Genomic DNA, 26,234 nt, shown 5'->3' with positions numbered 1-26,234 from the left:
AGCCTCAAATAGGTAACACTACCAGAGTGTGTGTGTGTGTGTGAGAGAGAGAGAGAGCGCACTGATAGACCAGATGTCAAGAAAGCATTGATTCCATAGCTATGGGAAAGAATTTGACAGCTGCAGTTGTGCTACAGAAGAATGAGAAAAGTTACTCACTTTTCTACATGGTTTCTGTGAACCACCTTAAAACCTGCAGGTATAGGGTGGGACACACACACACACACACACACACACACACACACACACACACACATTAAGTTACTGTTCTCCTTTTTATCTGGTCAACCAAGAGTGGGGAAAAAGATGGATGTAAAGAGTCAATCAGGGGCACCAGCTCCTGGGAGCAAGCCTCCCCCCCAAAAAAATATTTGGGGTACCCAAAAAACATGGAGACAAAGTGCAGAGCCAAGTGTGGTGGCAGCTCCAGTGGCTGGCTCCTGCTCCTGCTCTTGCTATGGAGGGGAAGAGGGATTGAAGCAGCTTTCCACTTGTGGTGGTATCAAGAGGAGGAGGAGGAGGAGGAGCCGGCCACTGAAGCCACGTGGCTGCCACGTTCTGCTCCAACACCGGCTCCTTCCAACATCCTGACATCATGCACGTCACATCGGGACATGTGACGCTGCCCCCCTCCAATCACCCTCGCAAGCTCATGCCTCTGGAGTCAATATATTAAGGCAACTAAACTAAAACCACTTCCCAAAATGTTTTAGAACACACTAGTGTTTGACCAAACCATCAAAAATCTGGCACTTCTATCTATGGTGCAAAAGAGGAATAAACTGGCTCCCTCTTTCATCTTCCAGGTGTAGAGCACAGATTTCAGGGTGGATGTGAACACTACTAACAGGCACTCCTACAGGTCCCACGTTTTGGCAGTCTTTCCTGCCCCAGAAAATAACACCATTTCCACGATGTAGACACATTCTGCAAGGGGTGGGGGAAAGCAGTATGGAGGTATCTATACCCTCCCAAATTTGCTCCAAATTCCCAGATAATACCCAAGACAGCCTTGCCACTTTTGCAGCTTGCGAAAAGTCATGAAAGCTGGGTGGCCATTTTGGTTCAGCACTGGAACACACAGCTGTTCACTGATAAATTTGTAGGTGTCTCTCACTGCTTATACAGAAACTGCTCCCTGGATGTAGAAAGTTTTAAAACTAGCAGCACAGCAAACAGTGTCGTTAAAGAGTGGGAAGAAATGTACTATCCCAGCTCAGGAAAATCAAGTGGTTCTCATTAGATACAAAAGCACTTCTAATTAAGGATTGTCTTGTTTTCTGTTTAATTTTAATGTGGTGATGTGCAAGGGATTATTTAACAGCAGATACCCACCCTCCATCAAGTGCAACATTTCTACAGCAATGTTTCAAAACAGACTGATTTTTTAAAATTGCTTTCTCTGGAACAATAAGCATGTTGGGGGGTGCAGAGTCATAAAGATTCAATTGTCTTCAGAGACTAATTAAAATTTGGAAAGCAAGTTAATCATTCAACTGCATATCAAAGTTATATTCAGTCCTCCTTGTGGAGAATACTGGAACATGCATCTATGCATACAGTTAAAACATCTGTTTTACAGAGACAGGCACAGACAAATCAATCCTAACAACAAAAGATACATAGATTTGTGTCATCTTCCTTCAACGGTAGACTTTCAATATACCCCCTAACGGCAACTGGAAGTTCTAAGGTTCACAATAGGTCAGTTCTGTATTTGTGTTGTTTTAATTTCTGTTCTAGATTTTAAAATTTTACTAAATCTTAATCCCTTATAATTCCTATATCAACAACAATTGTGCAGGGGGGGGGAAAGAGGTTGAGAGGGGGGAACCTGGATTAATTTTCTCTACAAGTCTAATGCAGCACTGTGTGGGTGTAACTGCTTATGACATAGATAGCATCCTGATGAGGACCAGAAAATAATTCAAACCACAAACTTATACTGACCTCTGCTGAGCATTCAGAGTATATTACATTAAGGAAGACAAAAATATTGTTAACACCAACCAGCCTTTTTAGTCCAGCTACAGCACACGGAATATTGTTAAACATATGGGAAAACCTGCACTATATGCAGAGTTTAAGCAAGTATTTCTGTTCAAGGTATGAGTAATAATGTACAACTATGTACAAAGGCAGGTTGCTTCTATATGTTTACATAAGGAAGGAAGAATATCATCCAGTGCAGCTTTCCCCACTACACTTATGCAAACATTTATCTCTGGAGAGGGAAAATTGCTTCTTATCTTATCCAGGTCTTTGAACAATTCCAAGTTCCTGGCATCATTTTGAGCAAGCCACAGTTTCCCATTATATCTGAATTGTTATCTGTCTCTCAACCAAAATTCAAAGGCACAATGCAAACTGAGAATGTGGGGGGGGGGGTGGTCTTTTTTGTAGAGGAAGAAAACTTTTAAGAAACCAGAAGACAGATTCTCAGCACAGCATTAGTGCTTACAGAAGGCATTTTTTGAATGTTTTCATTTGTGACTAGCTTAATGAAATCATTAGATGTTTTTTCACTCCAAGAGCAAATAAATAATGATATAGGCTGCAAGGCTGATTTTGCTTATAAATCTCAAGTTGTCCATCTCTGCTCAAGCCCACCCATAATGCATATTTACAGTTTTTGCAATGGAAGCAGGTCCTGTCATGTCCCAAGACATGGGTTACAAGGGTTACAATTAAGAGAAAATGTTATCCTTAAATCCACAATTACATGGTTTTCAAGGATGTGTAAACAATGCCACATTGAGTTAAATACATTTTATGCCACCAGGTCCAGTTTATGACACCGCTCTTCTATTTCATACTATCTGGAGTTTTAAATAAAGCTTATATAATTCTCTTGCCAGTTTCTTTTTTCCCTATTGAGAAAACCTACATAAGAATAGAATCCTTTCTTATGCTGCATACCACTTTGTTATAAAGAATATTGATGGAGGGAATTGCATGCCAAAAAGGAGAGAGCAGAGTTTTTAGGAAAACCACCTGACTATGATCAACTTAAAAACTCTGCTCTCTCTTTTTAGGAAAACCACCTGACTATGATTAACTTGGGGATGCAGGTGGCGCTGTGGGTTAAACCACAGAGCCTAGGACTTGCCAATCAGAAGGTTGGCCGTTCGAATCCCCGCGACGGGGTGAGCTCCCGTTCCTCGGTCCCTACTCCTGCCAACCTAGCAGTTCGAAAGCACATCAAAGTGCAAGTAGATAAATAGGTCCCGCTCCGGCAGGAAGGTTAACGGTGTCTCTGTGCGCTGCTCTGGTTCGCTAGAAGCGGCTTAGTCATGCTAGCCACATGACCTGGAAGCTGTACACCGGCTCCCTCAGCCAATAAAGCAAGACGAGCGCCGCAACCCCAGAGTTGGCCACGACTGGACCTAATGGTCAGGGGTCCCTTTACCCTTATGATTAACTTATTAGGGGCAACAATGGCTGTGATTCAGAATGCTACAGGTGTAGCTCAAAACATTTGAAATGTTCTTTTGCTGGTGAAGTGAGTTCTCAGCATCCTTCTGGTCCAGCATAAAAGATTGACAAGGCATTCTCCACATGTGATTCAGCTGATCTGAGTGTTGTTGCTAGTTTTCAGAGTCTAGTGTCATGGCGCTTTTTAAAAACACCTTCTGGCTCGTAATACTGTCACATAGACATGTGACAAAACGTATTCTGGGCTATACTATTTCAGACTGTAAAGCGTCCATCACATATCAACCTGCACCGCCCTGCATACACAAAATAAAGCTATAATGGACAAAGAATTATACTTTTGAATTCCCCAGCCAAAACTATAGATTATTATTGCACTGACTGTGTATTTAATTCAAAGTAAAAATAATGCAGGTACCAATTCTGAAAAATAGTATTTACAGCTGAAAGGGGCAATAAAAAAACCTGTTCTGTTGCCAGTCTTCATACTCGCTGGCTTCTCCTCATAGACTATACCTGGAGTAACCAACACTTGTCGCTCCCCTCCAGGTATCTTGAACTACCATCGTCCCTGAACACTGGCCATGCTGGGTATTCCTGGACTATACCATCATACCATAATTTTTAAATTATTGTGCAATATGATTTCAGTTTTGAGAAACACTCCTAACACATTTTCCAAGCATACCCTCCATACTGATTATAGAGCCTAATCTCTTTTTATTTAAGGGCAACAGCAAACATTGTAAAGCAGGAGTGAGAGGTTGTGGACCTCCAGATGTTGCTGGACTACAAACTCCCATTATCCCTGATGACTAGGTCCTGCTGGCTGGGGCTGATGGGAGCTGGGGTTCAACAACATCTGGAGAGGCACAGGTTCCCCAAGTCTGTTTTGAAGTGTGGTAGTTATATGTTATGAACACATTCTCTGCATTCTGAGAAGTGTTTTCAAAATAGAGAACATGTGGTCAAGTCACTTCCACATAAGATAATAAACCATGGGTTGTTTACTTTTTTAAAATAAAGTCATGTGAAACTGCAATTATTTCCTGGTAATTTAAATGCATCTCCATTATCATCAGTAGAAATAATTTCAAAAGGAGGAAAAATCATTATCAAATTTTTATCTCTTTATCTGTTTCATATATTCAAATATATTTCCCCATTGCATCTTAAAATTAAACTGTTTCATTTTCATCTGTGTGCCCTAAGGCTTTAGACTGCACATTAAGAAGATATTTTAATACATTGAGATGATACCCATGTTGTAGAGTCTTAATTCTTATTGAGAATGGTCATTAATATCACTTCGTACCTCAGAGAGTACGATAGCAATTTTGTAGTAAAACATAGTATTATTATCATCTTCCTAATAACATGAAAGTGTTTTAATCCTAAGGCCTTAAATGTGTAATGGTGTATCACTTGAGACAAGAAATGTTCTGGTCATTATTTAGATAGGAACATTTCCCATGCCTCCTATACCTCATTCGGTAATTGCTGGCTCATAACATAATTAATTTTTTCTCCTTTATGATATTTTTAGAGATTCATTGGGGAAGGGAAGGGAGCAGGGTCTTGTGGGACAACACTATTGTTGGTTTACTTCTTTCTGGCAGAATTATTTTTAATATTTACGTTAATTCATTTATGTTTAAATACACACATAAGTCCTTCTGCAATGATAATGCAATATCCTGGTTTATATTAAAAGAGCAAAACAAGGGCAAAGCAAAACCCAACAAAAGTTTAACAAAACAAAATAGTTTCCCAAGTGAAACTCTACCCTTCTTTAGACAAGAGGTGCTGGCATTTCATGTCATGAGGTGAGGGGTCTTCAAGAGTTCAGTGGAATATTTTAGCCTTGAAATGCTTTTTTTAAAGCAGAAAACTCCTGAATGAAATGGCCAAAAATTAACATATTCAGCAGCTGTCAATTTAAACAACATGGGATGAAAAGCCAATTATTAAAAGCTCAAAACTCACTGACACAGTTGAAGGTGGGATAGATACATTGAGGGAGTACTAATCCATTTTATCACTACAACATTCCTTCAAGTCTGTGTAAGGCTAAGAGACAAATCCAAGGCTGTTGTGGAAGGATTTGAATTCAGCAGCCAGTGGGAAGTTGGATTAATGGGCAAATTCAAACATGGCCTGCTCTGGAAACTGCACTCCTACCAAGTTCTATGCTGTGGTCTGAGGACCACTTGTAATCCCCCCCTTAATCCCCCCCCCCCCAAATTTCTGGCTGTTAAAAGTGGTCAAGAAGCACTTCAGCTGCTGCTCACATTGAAAATGCATCTAAAAATGGCCCCCGGGAATGACAATGCCATGTCCCCATTCAATGCATTGCTTGGGGAAAATATGCCTCTCCCATGTACCCATGGAGGCAGCCATCTTTTTTCCCATGCACTGGGAAGGATGCTTCAAGGGTCATTGCACAATGTAGGAAAGGCAATACTTTAAGCAGAGATGGGGAACCTGTGGCCCTACAATTCTTGGGCTACAACTCCCATCATCCCTGATCACAGGCCATGTTGGCTAGGGCTGATGGGAGCTGAAGTCCAGCAACATCTGGAGGGCCAGTGTTTCCCTGTCTTTAGCTTTAATAGAAATGTGGTGCTCAGGCCATCTTATAAATAAAGATAGATCCATCCATGTTGGATCCCTATGACATCCATACTTTCCTCTCAAATTGCTTCTGGACACTACTTCATCCCTACTAGACACCACTTCATGGACTTTAGGGAAGCACGGTCTCAGGTACAGGACAGTGAAGAAAGCAGTAAGGTGTTACACATAAATTCAATGTGCTGTAATGGGCCCTGAGAAGTAGTCTGGCTGAGTCCTAGTTTTCAGATTTGTCATTTTAGTGCTTTACAACAAAATAAGCTGGCAAAAGCCCACATGTGAGCTTCTAATAAAAAGATTTTATCAGAGGCATTTAGTAAAGCATATGGGCTATTTAAATTGCTGTTCTATTTAGGTACCTTTGTGGAGCTGGGATAAGGGAAATTTACCAAGCGCAGAATTTAAGCCTTGATTTTGAACACTAAGGGCTTTGGGAGATTTAATTTTCATTATATTGTAGCTTTGTATATTTATTTTCTTCTTCGCTGTAAATTGCAACATAAGCACTTCTACTATATTGTTCAGAGAGCTCTGTAACTATCATATGTTTCAAAAGAAATCAGAGTTAATGTTGTATTAAGGCATCTTTGTCCACTGTGCTGAATGCTAAATTGACATTTTTAAATCAAAAAGCAAGATAATGTTTTGCATTCTAATCCAATATCACGTTCTTTATGTTTATATATAGATTTTGTTTTAGAGTTTGCAAAGTAGAACAGCAGTCCTCCTTTAGAAGCGAGTGCTGAAGAGCAACTTTGGAATCCTAACCGAAGTACAGAACCATTTTCTAAACCCAGACACAGCAGTTCCTAGTGCAAAATCGGCTCTTGTTTCTGGGTTGTGTTGACCTATGGTTTTATGTTGGGCCACAGTTATTCCATCTCTGCCATAATGGAAAAGCTGGTTTTCTGTGTCTAAACAAAGTAATAATGGGATAAGTAATAATAGTATAATGGGATTCTTATCCCATTATACATGACTAAGCCATTTCTCACCTTCTCACCCCTTGCCTTTTCCTGTAAGACCCATTACAGTCGTTAAGAGTCGTCAGCAGGCTCATCCCAGCTATCTGCCAATCTCCCATTCCCACCACCCTTCTGAGTAATACCCCTCCCCACCTTCTCACTATATAGAAGGATCTGGCAACTTCTGTTTCAGTGTATCTGAAGAAGTGTGCTTGCACACGAAAGCTCATACCAAGAACTAACTTAGTTGGTCTTAAAGGTGCTACTGGAAGGATTTTTTTTATTTAAACAAAGTAATGTAAGACATAGAACATATCCTCTTTTTTTGTTGTTTCTAGGTTGGCTTTCAGCAGCATTTGATTGGCAAACTGCCAGGAAGGACAGTTAAATTTTATGTTAAATATCTGATAGAAAATAAAAAACCCCAAGGTGTCACTGGCAATGGCTAAATTTCTACGAGCAGCAGTGAGAACAAGTGAGCAACTCATTATCTGAAACGGAAGAGAGATCTTCAGGGACTAACTCCCTGAAGTTGTAGCTTTATAGGATTGTTTTTATGTTACAATTTTGTTTTGCTCTGAGAATATTGTGTACTGCATGCTTTTTATTTTTGGTCTATTGACAGCAATTGATTGAAGTAATTTAAGAAGCAAGCACCAGTCAATCAAATGTATATAACTAGCCAGCAGACTTGTATTAAACTCAGCATAAAAAAAAGTCTGGAAATGTTTGGAGAGGGGGAGAGGGAGTGAACATCTACAAAAGAAAATGAGCATCTATAAAACCCCTCCGACTCCACTCAGGGACACCAAGACATGAAAAGCCTTCTAACATTGAGCCATACCCTGCTTTCAAGTTACCTTTGTCAAGGTGTCCACCCCCTCTGAGAAATCACAATCAGTATTCAGATATTTCACATTCCTCTTTATAAGCCTGAACTTTCGAGTGCATGATTCTTACTTGAGCTCAGTATTCCCAAAGCACTTTGAATGGGACATCAAAAAGAAACAGTGATGAGATGCCATCCATCTTTCTAGTAAGCAAAAAGGCTACACACCATCCTCGTGGGGCAATTTGTGTCAAAGCTTTATTCACAACCTGTAAAATGGCATACATCAGAAGAATCCAGAGGGGGTTGATCACAAGTAAACTGCATCCAGACAACATAACAACTGAAAAAGTCTGAGAATTTGGCACACTTACAGCACAACAGAAGCTTGGAGGTGTGTGCCAGAGAGCTGTGAGGCTAGAAAACAGCATCCCTCGGCAGGAGAGCATCTGGATTCTGTAGTTGCCATGTTCACAGAAGAAAGCAAATAAAAAGGAATGAAAAAAGAGTGTTCTTTGAACAAAGCCAGAATTAAGTACATATTGAACTCACACTTGCAGGCTCATAGTGTCCTGGAAGTCACAACCTTCAGATCTGGAATATTTTTTCCTAATGTCTTGGTGCGGTGGTTGATGAGGTGAGGCATTCTGTGAAGAAACACTAATTCTCAGAATGATCCACACCTCTCATTCTTTTTCCAAATAATGATGGGAAACAGCTAAAAAAAAGGCTGTCTCAACCCTCAGAATTCAGGCACTAGCTGACTTTCAAGCGGCATGAGACACTGATTTGGCCAAACCTCTTTACCACCCAAAATGGTTGGAAGTCACTACCATAAGATGTGGCAATGACCAGTTAGATATGTGGATATATGTATGTGGATATACGTCTACACGCCAAAGCTAAATAGAACTTTCATAGACCGAGGCGGTATATGTCTGAACAACAAGTGCTAGGGACTCTTTTGGCATGATAGTGGTGAAAAACAATTCCAGCTGCACCAAACGTTAGACAGGGGGAAGGCAGAGAAAAGATAAGGAGACCTTCTTGGAGGATGGGAAGAGGAAGGAAGGAACACAACAGGAAAAAAACCCTCAAGAAAACAGCAAGGAAGAGCTAAGCCAAACTGCCTCGGACAAAAGCAGGAAATGGACTTGAGTTGAGGAGGGCCAAGTCACACCTACGTCCTTCAACTTTGGGGTGCATTTGTTGCCTGTGGGCAAAAGATGGAGCCCTAGCCAACATGATGGGCTGTCATCAACGGAGAATGAATATGCTACTGAAAAGCAAAGAAACTCTTCCTCACATAATATGCTGCTGAATTTTACCATTTTAGAATTTAGTACAGTGGTACCTCAGGTTACATACGCTTCAGGTTACAGACTCCGCTAACCCAGAAATAATGCTTCAGGTTAAGAACTTTGCTTCAGGATAAGAACAGAAATCGTACTTGCTGGAAAATAAAACCCCAAGGTGGCTTTCACCTTTGGAAGCTAAGGCCCGAAAAAGACCCAATATGGAGGCCAAATGGCCAAAATATTGGGAAATTCTAGAAAAAGATGGAGACAATTGGAAACTGCAGAGTTTGGAGAAAATGAAGGATAAAGTGCGAGATTGGTTACATTACGCTCAGATTAAAGAAGTTTTTAAAAATGACAAGAAATTAGGGTTCCAGGTGGAGAAATCGAAAATAGAAACAGAATTGTTAGAACCTAAGAGTAAGGTACTTTCAAGGATGTATAACTTGCTGTTAAAATGGAACACACAAGATGAAATGGTTAAATCGGCTATGATAAGGTGGGCGCAGGACATTGGGCATAACATTATGTTTGAGGACTGGGAAAGGTTGTGGAGTACTGGATTGAAATTTACTGCATGTAACGCTTTGAAAGAAAATGTAATGAAAATGATATATAGATGGTATATGACCCCAGTCAAACTTGCAAAAATTTACCACCTGACTGACAATAAGTGTTGGAAATGTAAAGAGTGTGAAGGAACATTCTTCCACCTCTGGTGGACTTGCCCTAAAGTGAAGGCGTTCTGGGAAATGATTTATAATGAACTGAAAAAGGTATTTAAATATACCTTCACTAAGAAACCAGAGGCCTTTCTTTTGGGTATTGTCGGCCAAGGGGTGGTAAAGAAGGACCAGACATTTTTTATGTATGCAACAACAGCAGCAAGGATACTACTCGCAAAGCATTGGAAAGCTCAAGATCTACCCACACTGGAAGAATGGCAGATGCAACTGATAGACTACATGGAACTGGCCGAGATGACCGGCAGAATTCGAGACCTGGGAGAAGAGAGGACTGAGGAGGATTGGAAGAAATTTAAGAACTATTTACAAAAACATTGCAATTTGAGTGAATGCTAAACAGGATGCTAGATCAATATAACTGAGCACCACTAAACTTAGATGACTTTAAGAAAATAAGTGAGATTGAGAAAATATAACTCTTTTTGAGAAGTAGAAGATTATGAAACATAGAAGGGATATAAGATTGCAAATAAGATAATAAATTGCTGACAAAATGCTATAACGATGAAAGTGGGAGCGGGAGATGTGAGGAAGTCCAAAGAAAATGTGAAATTATGTCAAGATATATGTTACATTGTTTATTATGTGTATTGCTATTGTAAAACCCAATAAATCTCTATAAAAAAAAAAAAGAACAGAAATCGTGCTCCGGTGGTGCAGCGGCAGCAGGAGGCCCTATTAGGTAAAGTGGTGCTTCAGGTTAAGAACAGTTTCAGGTTAAGAACAGACCTCTGGAACGAATTAAGTACTTAACCAGAGGTACCACTGTACTTGCCAACTGTTCGAAACTCAGACAGCATAGGACACACCTGATGTCCCTGTACAATTTGCCAATTCTTGATAAGGACCAAAAGGGCAGGTAGAAGAAAGGAGAAGGAAAGTATCTTAACCATCCATTCATCCATCTGTTTATTTATATGCCCCCTTTCCACAAAATTGTCCCCAGAGTTGCTCACTAAACAGTAAGTCTAGAAGTAAATACAAAAAAAATCAGTTACTACAACATTGTACAAAACAGTACAAATAAACTAACCTAATTTAATAGCTTAAAACTGAGGAGAGAGATAAATAAAATGGGCTTTGTACCCTAAACAAAAATATTTCCAGGATGGTATCAATATTTAGCTGATTTCTGCAGCATATGGAGGAACCTTGCAGGCATGGCAGCTGTTGGAGTTTGTAAACACAAGTACTTGGTAGCTGTACTGGCAAACCAGCTGATATCAATACTGACCACTGGACTAGGGCTGTGTGTCAGTGCAAAACTAGCTTAAATTGCTGGCATGCTAATTAACATGGGGAAGCAGCCTTATACCAAGTCAGGCCATAGGTCCTTCTAGCTCAGTATAATTTATAGTGAGTGGCAGCAGCTTTCAGACAGGAGACATTCCCAGGCCTCCCTGAAAATCCCAGGGATTGAACCTGGGATTTTTGTATGCAAAGCAGATGTTCTACCACTGAGGTGCAGCTCTTTCCCCAGAAAGGTAAGACATGTATTGTGATGGCATGGAGGCAGCCTGTTTAAATGTGGCATTCCATCTCTTGGCATATTTTACTGATGCAATGATTGCTTGTCATAAAACAGCTCACCCATTCCTTGGAAAGATATATGTGCCTTTCAGTTTTCTTTCATATTATTGAATAATGGTCCATGCAACTGAAAGAGGAACTGTACAACCTAAACACAGAATTCTCAGTTTCCTGAGCTTTAGCACTCACTTTGCGCTAAATCCTCCATTCCAGGTTATCTGCCTTTAACCTATAAATTGTCTATTATAGCAACACTTCCTAAAAATATTTTTTTAAAGACTTATAGAACTCCTGCTCTAGTTGAGCAAGAAGCAGAACTCATTACAAAAGTAAAATCCCTTAACCTGGAAGCATTATATTATTAGTGGAATCACCAATATTATCCTATTATAAATATAGGTACTTGCTTTGCAAAAGGAATATTCTATTGTAGTTTAAGAGATTGAACACTAGAGGTGGCTATTGGCATCACATTTAATGCAGTATGCTGAACAGAACAGTGGACTATTTGGAAGAAATTCAAACATTTGAGTAAAACGGAGCCAGATGGGAGTGTTAGGGGGGGGGGTTAATATATACAGGAAAACAAAAACATGTTTTCTTACTCTGAGGAGAACACTCAAATGACAAACAATCAGAAGGAAGTCACATTTAAGTTTGCCAGTGCAAGCTCAATGATCTAAGTCTGCAGAACCCTCTATGCCTATAAGACTTCTCATTATATAACATTTTCTATCCAGGCAGCTTCACATACTGAACTGGTTTCTCTGCTGCTGGTAAGAGAAAGGCACTTGTTTTATATATAATCGTTTTCAAACAAATTTACCAGCTGCAGTGTTAGGCATTTTCATATGACTGATTTCCATGTGAAATGCTGCTACTGAAGCTATAATTACAGAAGGAGACATTTCCTGATTTCTGAAATATTTTAATTAAAGCCTGGACCCGCAACAGAGTCAACCAGCGCATAAATGCAAATGTGTGTGTGCACACACAGCATTTCCAGCACAGCGTAATTATTACCTGTCTGATAAAGCCATCACGAAGATTAATCAATGTTTTTCCTTGGTGTGAGTAATCATTTTAATCATCATTTTAACACAATAGAAGCGATCCATCAAAATCAAAGGTGATTTGGGCTTTGTTATGCTTTCCAAAAGGGCACACTAGGTATTTCCAAATCTTTTAACTGTAATAATTAACCATCTGGTAAAAATGACCTGTTCGTGTCTGCGTTTCATTCTTGGGTAGATTCTTCCATTAATTATGCACACACGCATTAAGAACAACAACATGTCTGCAGGAGAATGTGTGAAATGGCCTAAGCAACTCCCTGTTGGCCTAGCCACTATCTGTTTTGAAGGCCTTGGCAATGTTTGCTGACTGGAAAACAGATGCCACATAAAAATTGCAAGAGGGCCGGGCTTATGTATGCATGAGTGCATAATGGGAAATATACTGCAACAAAACCACTTTTAATAATATTTGTAAGGACGATGATGATGATGATGATGATGATTAACCTTACAAGACACATTTTATATAAATAATACAATCTTACTTCTATTTATCTGCCACATGACTCTAAGACAGAGGATGCCAACCTTTTTGCACTTGCGCACACATCTGAGAATACCACAGGCACAATCCCCTCTGGATGCTTCTGACTGCTACCCCACACCCCGATAGGCAGACAAACAGAAAGTGAGAATAACCAGATTATCTTTTACAGCTGTGCTTGTCTTCAATACGATGAAATGAAACATACTCTGCAACACAGGGAAGTCCTCAAGAGTGCCAGCGAGCCCATGGGCATCACACTGGTGACCCAGCTTTATGACATCTGAAGCCATGCCAATGTATCTAATAGCTTTGGTAGTTACTGTTTTAAATAATAATACTTCAAGCTTTTGTAGTTGTTGTTTAGTCGTGTCCGACTCAGACACAGTTCTAGGTATTATGGCTGTGCCCCTTGATCACGTGGAAAACTGTGTATCTTTTCTTCCGTTTCAAAACTGTTAATGAGATACAGCTTTCTAAACTTCAAATCTATAATAGAGAGCTCAAGGTGGCATGCATAGTTTCCCCCCTCTCCATTTTATCTTCACAACAACCCTTTGAAGTAGTTTAAGCTCAGAGTGAGTGACTGGCCGAAGGTCACCCAGTGAGCTTTACGGCTGAGTGGGGATTTTAATTCTGGTTTCCAGTTCCTACTCCAACATTCTAACCAGCATATCACACTGGTTCTTATAATTTGTAAGTTATGAATAAGTTATCATTATAATTTATTTACTTTAAGATTGACCTCGAGACACTGAATTTCACACCAAAGGGGAAATTCCATAATAATTTGAAAGTCAAAAAAATCAAGAGAGGAAAACTGCCTTCAACAGGAGAGTCCTTAATTGTATCACAACATCCAAAATGGATTCTGATGCCTTTCATGAAGGAGTTGTCCATCTTTCTTGGATTCTACTCCTCCAACGTAACACTGTTCATTCAAAGCCAATGCACAACTCCCACTTCAAGGAATAAAGTGAATAAGTCATTATCACTAATATGCAATCATTTGGCAACTAATAAGACAGCATCAACAACCCTCCACCAGGAACTAAGACTGAACCATCAAGTGATCATTTCTACTCATTTGTCAGGTCAACACAATAACAACCTCAAACTACCAAATCAAAAGTCATTGGCATGCTGCTAATGATTTAATGCCATTAAATTAATAATACCCTATTCTATCTCAGTTATTAAATGGAGGACAATTTTTCTTCTATCTACTTACCCCCTTCCCTGATATTTAGAATTGTGAACTAATTGGAAAAGGGCAAGCAAAAACAAGAACCAAGGACCACAGGCATGTTAGTCGGCTGTCTGTATAAGCTTTAAGGCACACAGGGGAGGTTCGTGTAAAGTGTGTAATTGAAGATGTAATTATCTCTTGTCTGAATGATGGCCACCGGCAAAATCCCACCATGTTCACTTGTACAGAACTAACTGGCACAGCCTTTTCCTTAACTACCAGCTCATATGCTAGAGTGACCAGGCCAGCCCAACAGATGCTTTCCAGGGTTAAATTAAACTTCCAAATGATCACAAGCTGCTCGGGGTTTTAAGAATCACACACATTAAAAGGGAATGAAATCTATAAATGTCTAACAGCAATGGTCAGAGCACAGCTACGAAAGTGTAGATTATTCCCTTTTCGAATTTGTCTTATTAAACACACACACACTTAAAGGAGCTGGTGTATAGCATCACAGTCAGGACAATGGACATTTAAACCCCTGGTTCAAATGTTGCTTTGCTTCTGCAATGAATTCACTTCAGGACCTTAAATTCATTAGTACTATGACTCATTACTAAATCACTACAGTGTTAGGGTTGCCATATCCTGAAAATGAAAAAGGAGGGTGTGGGTGGAGGCATCTAACAGAGCCCCCACCCCCGTCTCTGGCTCAGCTGGGGAGGTGTGGGCTCTGTCACACTTCTCCATTGAGGGGTGTGCAGTTGCCTGCCCCTCAACCTAGAAGTTTAAAGGAGCTCCCACCATGCCTCCAGCAGACGGGGTGGGAGTCCGTTAGACTCCTATCAAGGCAGCATCTGCATCAGAGAGCCCTGAAGCAAGGGCTCTGTTGTGATGATGATGCTGGCCTGCCACCGTCTTGCCCAGCTGGGGAGCAGGAGTGAGCCAAAGCAGCCTGCTGGTTCCATGCTCTCTCTGCCTGTGAATGAAGTCCAGCAAATGCACACAGAGACTCCCCATCACCACCACCACCACCACCACCACCACACTATTTTACTAAAGAAAATATCCCTCATAGATGCATTTTTTACATTTTAAGCAGGGGAATGGGGACAGGGTGTTGGAAGATCTTCTCAGTTTGATGGGGCAGGGAGCGCTGGCCAGATGATTTCTTTCTCTTTTCATTTTTGCAAGGATTCTGAACAAGCGAGGGATGGGGTTCTTTCCTGTGCCTTCCTCTCCCCGCCCCCATCAGTGGCTGGCAAATGGTCTCGGCGGCCATAGAAATTGTGGCCCTGCCCACCGTGCTACAGCCTCAGAAGAGGAAGAGGTGAGCAAACGAGCCAGGCAGTGGAAGCCAAAGTGTGGGCCTGGCTAGGGTGATGAGGCGTAGACCCTGCAGGCCTCTCACCACCGCTGTCGCCATAGTGCTGCCATCAAAACCCGGACATTTTGCAAAATTTAAGAAATCTGCCCAGATCGTGATTTTACACTTGAAGTCCTGGTTATGCCCGGGAAATTCTGGACATACGGCAACCCTAACTACAGGCAACGACCGTTTTAGGTGTGTCCAATTGGTGCGCCACTGTGCACACATGCATCACACACTTGCATCACGCCAGCCCTGGAAGAGAGCAGGGCAAGGGCAGAATGGGGCAAAGCAGGCTTACACACACTCTGCCAATGCACACAGGGGTCAGGAACGCAACCGTTGCACAAAACGGTAGTTGCCTGTACTAAATTCATTAGTACTATGAATTAGAAGGCAGGACACACACACACTCAGCCACAAACGCCACTCACCCTGTGTGCAATATTAGGATAATGATCTGTCCTCATTTACAGGCATGTTGTAAGGATTACTAAGATTAATAGAGGGGGAAGGTAAATTAATAGAACACTGAGCTGAAAATGACAATTTCTCGGTTTGAAATTGAGAAAAAGAGGGAAAATGTCCTCCAAGACCACTCTGAGCACTGGCAGCGCTGGATTTAGGGTGGTGTGGGCCATTTCACCGCACAGAGCACAAAGCCAAGGGGGTGCAAAATAATAATAATAATAATAATAATCCTATATTTATATGGGTACCTACTGAGATGATCAGTAAAAAAAAGCCACTGTACCAAAAGAAATTATTTTGAAAGCAAGAAATATTAGGTTTTGTAAAATTGCATAAGATTGCACAATAATAAGCAAACATTTTTTGTAGTTTTTAAATTCTTTCATGTCTATGTTATATGTGGATATTATGTTTATTTACTACCTTGACTTTTTTTTTCTTTTGCATAATTTTTAACTTTTTTTCCCTGTGCTCTCAAGGAAAGCAGCAACTGCAGTTCCCCACAGATCAAGCTTGAGTAGCCTGTGTTTTTCCCTCTCATACTCCAATCCCTGACATACGTCTGCAAAATTCTCGCTTAAAGGAGCAGAGGCATTCTGCCCCTCTGCAAATTCTCACTTGACACTGCTGTACCGTTCCCATGCCAACTTGTCCCACATGTCACTGCTCTTTAAAAGAGGGTCACTGCTCACAAAAGTCCATTGAACAGCAAAGTTTTGGCTTCCCATAAAGTTTCCTATTGATGCATTCATCTCTGTTGAATGGCTTTCTTCACTATTACACTCACATAAACACAAACCTTTCCTAAAAACATTCACAGACTGAGAAGCTGTCTCTAGAGGAATTCTGGATGGCAAACTTATCAACTATAACCAGCCACACACAAAACTACTAGAATGTGTGTTGTTGCTGTTGTTTGATGTGAAGAACATTTAAGTGCATTTTAAGCAAAGTACATGGTTCTTTATGCTAACACTGGATAATAGGCCATGTTTTCGTTTTATTTTGTTGTTTAAAAACACACAATTGTACACACTGAGCAAAACACACTATGAATGAAATTCTAAAGTTGATGGGGGGAAAACATTCTTCATTTAATGTTGCATAGGTTGCTTTACTCAATTTTGACTGATGTTTTAATGCAATCACTACACCACTGATATTTGTTGTTTTATTTTATGTTTGCATTTCACATGTTCAGCTTTAATCTGTATATCCTTCCATTTATCCTGAGTAGAGAATCAACTGTATTTTGAGTTTTATAAATCTGCTGGGTGAATTTCAGCCACGGTGCTTACACATGAGTTAAAACTGCAAATAACAACCTACCACAAGTAGTTCCCAATCATTTTCTGTGAGGGCCACTTGAGAATTCCTGAACACCTTGGTGTGCCGCTTACTGATTTTTCTGCCATTTGTAGTGATTGTGCTGGACGTTCTATGGGTTTTAATTTTATTTTTATTGCTTCTGTCATCATCATCATCATCATCATCATCATCATCTCTTCCTTCTAATCCTTTCCCCTCCTTTCAAGTTGCTTCATGTCCCCATAACCTCTGGTCCATCCTGCTCACCTTTCAGGTGGACCAAGAGGTTCTTAGAATTACAGAATAGTTGCTGCTGCCCCTGTTCTTCACAGACACATTCACCAGATCACCAGAATGAACTTTGTGGACCACCGTTTGGGAACCTCTGAGCTACTAGGTAAATTCTTCAGAGTGCAAGACAAGCTGGAACCCTGCAAGCATGTTCTGCCATAATAAGTTAAAATTTGCAGCATAAACAGAGTCCTAAAATGAATGAGAATCCTCTACTCTCAAATTTCATAATCTATTCTGTTATTTTGCTGTTATTTATTATGTATATCTGCTCTTTTTACAAGTATCCAGTAACTTACAAAAAGTAACTTACAAAAAATTATTACGTAAATTCATTAATGTAACCAATAACTTTTTAACTAACACATTCTTGTAATAAGGATAAGCAGACAAAATTTGAACTGCACCATTCAGAATAAATGCCAGTTTCATAACACACACTTTAAAATACTAGCACATTGTAGACTCTATTGCTGCAAAAGTCTAACATAGCTACTTCTGTGGAACATACAGACCTTCATACTAATTAACTGGGATAAGATACAGACAAATGTCCTAATGCTCTTGTCTTCATTGTCATAAAAAATACTTTATCAAAGAATAAATTCTCAAGATCCTTGAGACCAGAAATTAGCACCCAACAATCCCAGGATAAATTCAGCCACTGAGCACACAATGCAACTTAATTGCTATGACCTCAGAGTCCAACAATTGCTATGACCTCAGAGTCCAGCAATTGCTATGACCTCAGAGTCAGTGGCTGCAGTCTTTCAAGCTATAAAGCAAAATAAGGTGCAAGGTTCTGGGTCTGCTGCTTCGGATCAGGAAACAAAGGAGGCTGAGTAACATGAGCCTCCATAAGAACCTCCTGTATCTGTTGGGCCAGAGAACAGAGCCGCAGCTAGTCTCTTGTGTTGTGCACTGCCTGCACTCAGCTGTACAGGGAGTACATGAGGCAAGAGACTAGATGACAGAGGAATGCCCATCTTCAGGCAGAAGGGTTGGCTCTTTAAGCATCACAAGGCATGGCCTAGGGGGGACACATCCTGAGAGACATAGTCTGAGAGCAGGAGCTTCAAAAGGCTCAGTTTGCTCTCAGTCTTTGTCGGACCAACTTGCTCACTCAAAGCTATCTGTCATCCTGCAACTTCTGACCAGCCTTGCCCCCTTCTCTATGAGATCTTGCATCAGGCCACAACATGACAGCAATATAGCTTTTTTCATCAATAAAACAGAATGAAAGGCCATGTACATTCACATGTACTTCAGAACTTCATGTGTGCTGTCGAGGAACAGCAACCACTTTCCCTCCAATGAGGAAGAACATTTTCTGTGGCTCAGAAATCCATTTTGGATTTGAGAAAGGCAATGTACGCTACAGTAATATTTTCACAGAGGCAACATACATCAATGTCTATAAAACAATTTGTCAATACTTAACAGCACTGTACAAAAACAAACAGGTGCCGAGGACTGCTAGAAAAAGACCGATGTCTCAAAATTACATCTGCATTCCCTGTTATTGCATCTATTGGAGCCCAATAATTGAATTACTAATGCCAGGGTATAATTTGTCAATGTTCTTTCAGGGCTCTTTGCTAAAGAGAGATGTCCTTTATTTGGCAGCTTACTTTGTAGCATAGGAAATGTGTGCTAAATTAAAAAGGGAACATTTTGGAGAAAAGACATTTTGACGACATGAAGGATACTTATAAATCAAATCATTTTTGATGGGAAAATGTCAGGCTCTAACGATTTATGTGTCCTCCCTCACATAGGCTTTCTGCTTTATAAATGTTGTGTTTTGTGTTGTATTTATAAGACACAAAGGAAGTTACCTTTTACCAAGTCAGACCATTTCTTCAGTATTGTCTACACTGACTTGCAACAATTCTCCAGAAACCAGAATCAAGAGACCAGTCTGCGACAGGTTTAAGGTGCCCGCTGCTTACCCAATGCAAAAAAGCGGGGGGGGGGGGGGGACCTACAGCAATAGTTCAGTCTCTATGGAAATTGTAATGCAGGCCATACAAAGGTGAAGTAGCCTACTGAAATTGATGGAAAGATCCGTACCACAACGTGCCATTCACATGCACAGTTCCCCATAAAAGGGTCAACAGGTGCAAGATACCCCAGTTCCACATATGAACAGTGCTGTAAAATTAACACATCCCTTCTAAGGCATTAGGCAGCAAAGCAATGCAGAGCATGGCACAGCTGCCTTTGCCATGTCTCCCAGTCTATTTTAAATAATAGATGAAACACCATTAGGATTTACTGTATCCTCAGTTCTGCCAGATGCTACAGTCATTAGGCTACAGTCAGATGAGGCAGCATCTGTTGGAAGGGATGTTGCTTGCCGGCACTTGTTCTTCTAAAAGCCACTAAGACTGTCAGTGAAAATTACAGTCCACAAATCAAGGGGGGGGGGGCATACATAGCATAGAGCCACAGTTCAGTGGTAGAGCATCTGCCTTGCATGCAGAAGCTTCCAGTTTCAATCCCCAGCATCTTCAGGTAGGGCTGCAAAGTCTCCTGTTTGAAATCCTGGGGAAGCTGCTACCAGTCAGTGTAGACTATACTGAGTTAGATGGACCAGTGGCCTGATATGGAATAAGGCAGCATCCTATGTTCCTATTAACTCGGGAATGACTGCCCTGAAACTTCAAATAGTACTGTTGTAATCCATCTATGGTCCAAGCAAAGAGAATGGTTTCACCAAAAAAGGAGGGAGAAACAGACACGTCAAGCAGCACAAGTTGATTTTTAAACTACAGCAGAATGTTCACTTTGTTATGAAGTATTAGAATCAATCCTGCGGTAAAAAGCATGTCACACTATGAGGCCTGCATACACCTTCACCCCAAACTCCAGGAAACAAGCATGAAACTTGTTTATGATCTAAATCATCTCATACATTGTTTTCAATTCAAAGTTGATGGCACGTAATAATGCACATTATTTTCAGTGTAAGCCTGGTATGCTCCTTATGTAAGGTGGGGAATCCATGACCCTCCAGATGTTTTTATACCATGCCTGATTACTGGCCATTCTGGCTGGGACTGACAGGACTTGGGGTCCAACAATGTCCAGAGGGCCAAAGGTTCCCAAGCCCTGTCTTGAGTGGTCTCTGCTTCTTGGATTCTCTGGAACTTGAAATTTACAGAAAGGAATTTAAATTCCACATCAGCCACAGAATCCTTGGACCTTTGGGAACTGGCCTTCTCTCTTAGCTTCCACATATGCAAACGACAAATAGTAAAGACGAGCTCTCTTTCCGTGTTGCACTCTCCATTTCTGTAGGATCACAGCCAGATGCAGCACATGGGAATGGGTGCCCATTGCAAACTGACTGACTGCCCTAGCATGAAACTCTGCAGCGTCTGGAGCCTGGTGCAAAGCTTTGGCTGCTACAGAGAAAAGAAATATCTAAAGTTAAAGGCACAATCCATACTAGCAGAGTTGCCGTATTTATGGACAACTGGACTGCCATAGAGTTTAGTGAGCCCAGACTCTTTGCGCTCCTAGCATGTTCTAGGATACTTAATGGGGATCAGAATGCCTGAGCACATAGTCTAGATTTGTGTCTGCCCCTCCCTGGCTACATGGATTCATGTTACACATGCAACTAATGGCCCAGAATACTTTGTATACTCCAGAGAGAGAGAGAGAGAGAGAGAGAGAGAGAGAGAGAGAGACACAGACAGACAGACAGGCAGACAGATTTGCTGTTTTGTTCTTAAAAAGCCAGTAGATAGAATAACAAAATGAGATATTATAAATAAACCACAGGATAACATCCCAAAAAAAGCACATATCCGGCAAATGCCTGCTGAAACAATAGCAACATTATACAACTTTTCTAAAAACCAGCACAAAAAACATACACTTCTTCATCTCAGGAAGGAGGTTTCAGGGCTTAGAGACCACAGTCTGGTTTCTAAATAATACAATGTTCACAAGTTCTTTTGCTTGGCTATAAAGAGTTTGGAAACTGTAATACTTCCTCTTGCTTCTCTGGATAGAGGATGGAGAGATGTCATGTGCAGAAAACTCTGAATAGTGTGGCTTACTGTACAAGGCAAAGGTTTACATTAGTTAAAGGTAAAGGTACCCCTGCCCGTACGGGCCAGTCTTGACAGACTCTAGGGTTGTGCGCTCATCTCACTCTATAGGCCGGGAGCCAGCGCTGTCCACAGACACTTCCGGGTCACGTGGCCAGCGTGACAAGCTGCATCTGGCGAGCCAGCACAGCACACGGAACGCCGTTTACCTTCCCGCTGGTAAGCGGTCCCTATTTATCTACTTGCACTTGGGGGTGCTTTCGAACTGCTAGGTTGGCAGGCGCTGGGACCGAACGATGGGAGCGCACCCCGCCGCGGGGATTCGAACCACCGACCATGCGATCGGCAAGTCCTAGGCGCTGAGGTTTTACCCACAGCGCCACCCGCGTCCCTTACATTAGTTAGCCCACTCCATTTTTGCTTCTGGGCTTGCCTCCCACTGGTATGTGGCCCCTGGAAGGTTGCCAAGGAGGGAATAAGGCTCTCAGGCTGGAAAAAGTTTCCCCATCCCAGTTACAGTCTCAAAAGAAGGATCCAATAATTTCCAGTTGTGGTGTGTTTTTTTAAAAAAAAAATCCTTCGCAAATGGGGAAATAATTAAACATGTGATTGGCATTTTTTGCATCAAACTATGGAGAAAATAATGATTTTAATCAGGCAAATGTAGTCTGATCAGAAAACACTGTTGGAATTCAAAGTGTGTGATTTGTACAACACAATGAAAACTATATTTATTTCAACTACTATTTCCACTGACCACTAGAGGTCAGGCACTGTCTGTGGCACTCATCCAAATAATGTAGTATACAGTAGAAACACTCATGAACATGTAAAGGAGTGTTCCTATTGTTAATAAATCAATATTCCAGTCTTAAATGCAAGGCCTGTCTTGATCTTATGTGCCTCCTAGCAGCAACCTTTGCATGGAAGTCTAGCCTACTACTCTGCCTTACAGCTGCTTCCTTGCATTAACACATTTGGTGCAGTATAGTAATTTTTGAATCTGGATTTAATGATCTTATAAAGCCCCCCACACAGAAACCTATGTGATGATTCTGGGGTAGGTCATCTGGGCATTTGGGGCTTGGCGTCACCAATATGCATATGACAAAGGATGCTCACTATTGGTCCCTTGTCATTCTGGAAAAAAGCAACAAATGGAGTGCCACAGGATTCTGTCTTGCTCCCATTGCTGTTCAACATCTTTATAAACAACTTGGACAGAGATAGTAAGGGGGTGTTCATCTAATTTGCATATCACACCAAACATGGGAGAAGCAGCCAATGCCACTGAAGACAGAAACAAGATTCAAAATGAACTGGGTCCAATATTAGAGAACTGGGTCCAAACTAATAAAATGAATTCCAATAGGGACAAATGTCCCTTAGGCAGGGAGAACCAGCTGCACAAATATAAAATGGGGAACATCAGGCTTGCCAGAAGTACCGTACATGTGAAAAGAATCTAGGGATCGTAGTTGACCAACCGTTTAACATTTGTCAACAGTGAGATGCAGTAGCAAAAAAAGCTAGTGCTATTGCAGGCTGCATCAACAGTAGTATCCTGATTAAAGGAAGCAATAGTCCCGCTGTATTCTGTCTTGGTCAGAGAACACCTGGAGTACTGTGTCCAGTTCTGGGCACCTGCACCACAATTGAAGAAGGATATTGACAAACTGGAATGTGCGCAGAGGAAGGCAACCAAGATTATCAAGCCTTATGAGGAATTGTTGAGGGAACTGAGTATGTTTAGTCTGGAAAAGATGAGACTGAGAGGAGATAAGATAGCCATGGTCAAATATTTAAAGGGATGTCATATGTAGGATGGAACAAACTTGTTTTCTCCTGCTCCGATGGCTTGGAGCCAAACCAATGGATTCAAGTTACAAGAAAGGAGATTCCGATTAAATATCAGGAAGATCTTTCTGGCAGTAAGATCTGTTCAAGAGTGGAACAGACTCCCACAGTGATGGCCTCTCCTTCCTTGGAGATTTTTAAGCTGAGGTTGGATATGATCTAGTTGAGATTCCTATTAGCAGAGGGTTGGACCAGATGACACTTGGGGCCCTTTTAACTCTGCAATTCTATGATCCTATGACACCTAGTTCTATCTCTTTATTCCATCTGAGTAAGGTGAAACTGTACAGGGGCTGAATCACTGCGCCAAGGCAGTAATGAGAAAGATGGAAGCACTGATGGTAGTTGGTTCCCACAACTGGGTGCAACCAGGAGCTGTTTCACTAGTGGTACTCTTGGATTCCAAACTCTCACTTTAAGTTTGAGTGGCATCAGTAGCTAGCAGTGCCTATGCCCAGCTCTGGTCTGTCAGCTCAAGTTTTTCCTGGACCAGGACAGCCCAACCACAGTTACCCATGCTACAGTACACTCATGAATGAATTATTCCAAAGCACTCTATGAGATTATGCTAAAAGATTATGCACAAGCTACAGTGGACATGGAATTCCTTGGCAAGTCTGCAGTATGGTATCTCCAGGTGGAATTCAATAACACCAGTTCCTTGTGAGCTACACTAGCTGCCTATTTGCTACAAATTCTGGTCTAAGGGGCTATCCTAAGTGTATAAAGCTTGACCGGCTGGGGATCCAAATACTTGAAGAAGCCCCTCTCTCAATATAGGCCAACACTTCTTCCAGCAGGCATTTTATGATAGTGTTCAGCTTTTTGATAAATACTGTTTTACTCTCCCTTTCTTTTGTGGTTTGTTTTTATGTATAACACTTAAAAATGAGAATTAAACAATATATAAATGTCTTAAATAAACATAAAAATGGAGGAAAGACAAAAAAGCTTTTATTTTAATGAGTTGGTGGGCACATAGAGGTAGATTGTGAGAATCTTTTTTCAGGTTTGCTTCAGATCTGCTGACTGTGGGAGTCATAAATCAGCTTCATAAAAAAAATAGGTATGTATTAGGGTTATCTGTAAGTATATTGACATTTTTAATTTTTTATGTTTTACATGCAGTAAACGCCATTTACATGCTACAATAATATCGCAAGGCACCTGTGTAATGGCTACCTGTATCTGCTCACCTATCTTTGCTTTTCTTCTGCTAAGAGTAACTCCCCACCATTTATGCTTCCCGAGATGTTTATAGCATGTATTTATTTTCCTTAAAGTTCTTACCAATGCCTGTGCCTAAGGGAGAAAAGCAGGATAAGAACAGGTAAAAGAAAACTGGTCCCTCCAGAACAAGTGAGGGACACTTTTTTTCTGTTTGTTCAGCTCCACACAACTTAAGACAATGTATTTGAATTCCTAGGAGCCATTCTGCCCATAGTACTTACAAACTTTCTTTGCAAAGTTTAAGGTCACTGTGACACAAACACACCCGGGCACACACCTCTGCCAAACATTAAGCTTTCTAAATTCTTTAATCATTTCACAAAACACATGTGTAAATTAGGACCTGCCAGCCCTAGCAGAAAAGCCAAACAAGAAAGTGCCCCAAAAGGTACTTCTGATTGTGACTGTTTTGAACTGCTGTTCGATTGGGACTAGAAGTAATTAGCAGAGGAAACAGCCAGACCCTGAATAACTGGATTTCAAAATAGCCAAGGATCTAGTTCAGAGCAATGATCATCCACAAGAGTGCTCTTAAAAAGCAGATAAAAGCTCACATCTCACCCTCTCACAAAGTCCTCAGAAAACAAACAAGGCTGCTCTAGCTCAGCCTTCGCCTACCTGGTATCCCCACATGTTGCTGGACCCCCATCATCCCTGACAGCCACATGGACTGTGGGTGCTGAGAGTTGTAGCCCAACAAGATCTGGGGACTCAATATTAAGGAAAGTTACACTAAATGGGGGAAAAGACAAATCATGCAAAACATAAAAAGGGCAAGCAGGACAACCAGTCGGGAGGGGGGTTGAGGAGTAGAACTGCACCTAGTAGATGAAAATTAAGATCTGTATTAACATCATGTGATTAGGAACTATGTAAAATGAACTTGTACCAACCTGCCTGTCTTTCCCTTGTCTTTTACAGGTTTCCAAGGTAGCAGACTTAAAGCGGAGAGATTTGGTCTGCCTCTTAACTTTCACCGAATCCCTTCGGCGATCGAAAGAAAATGACTTCGATTTCTTTTTCATTTTCATTCTTGGTTTGTCTTCCATTTAAATCCACAAATGCCAGTGCCAGATCCAGGCCTCCAATCCCCCAAGCTGCAGTGCACAGACAGCAACTTCCAGACACTTCCAACTTTCTGGGTGAGTCGAATGCCTTCAGTCTTACCTGGCCCAACAGGTGCCACTCGGAAAGCATCGGTCATGTGTTCAAATGGTGACACCTTCTCTTCTAAGAGTTGCTGTCACTGGGAAGTGAGAGCAGATTTTTCATACCAAAAGCAGTATGCAATGCTGATGTAAAGCCGCAGCGCTTATCCATCTGAAGCATACCAAAGGTGAAGGAAAGGTAACTTAATGCAAACCAAAAGGGTGTGGAAGTAGTGTCAGCACCTACAGGGTGGAGGTGAAGCAGCTCAACTGGGGTTCCAAGCCATCTTCCGAACTCCTCCCTTGC

The 26,234-nt window shown here is 41.2% G+C and overlaps 1 protein-coding gene across 4 annotated transcripts in view; it reads right to left on the bottom strand.

Annotated features, from left to right (window-relative positions):
- Positions 1 to 26,234, bottom strand: part of PARD3 (par-3 family cell polarity regulator) — a 543,662-nt gene that overhangs the window by 434,417 nt on the left and 83,011 nt on the right. The window contains exon 1 of one of the 4 annotated variants that reach the window (XM_080973987.1): positions 25,673 to 25,879. The exons of the other annotated variants lie outside the window; for them this stretch is intronic. Within the exon in view, the coding sequence (XP_080830113.1) occupies positions 25,673 to 25,828 (156 nt within the window). The 5' untranslated portion in view covers positions 25,829 to 25,879. Of the gene's footprint in view, positions 1 to 25,672; positions 25,880 to 26,234 lie in introns of those variants that run through there. 4 annotated transcript variants of the gene reach the window in all.

Source organism: Podarcis pityusensis, assembly GCF_964106645.2.
Source record: "Podarcis pityusensis genome assembly, chromosome: 12".
Lineage (NCBI taxonomy): Eukaryota > Metazoa > Chordata > Lepidosauria > Squamata > Lacertidae > Podarcis > Podarcis pityusensis.
This window is presented reverse-complemented; position numbering and strand designations above follow the sequence as displayed.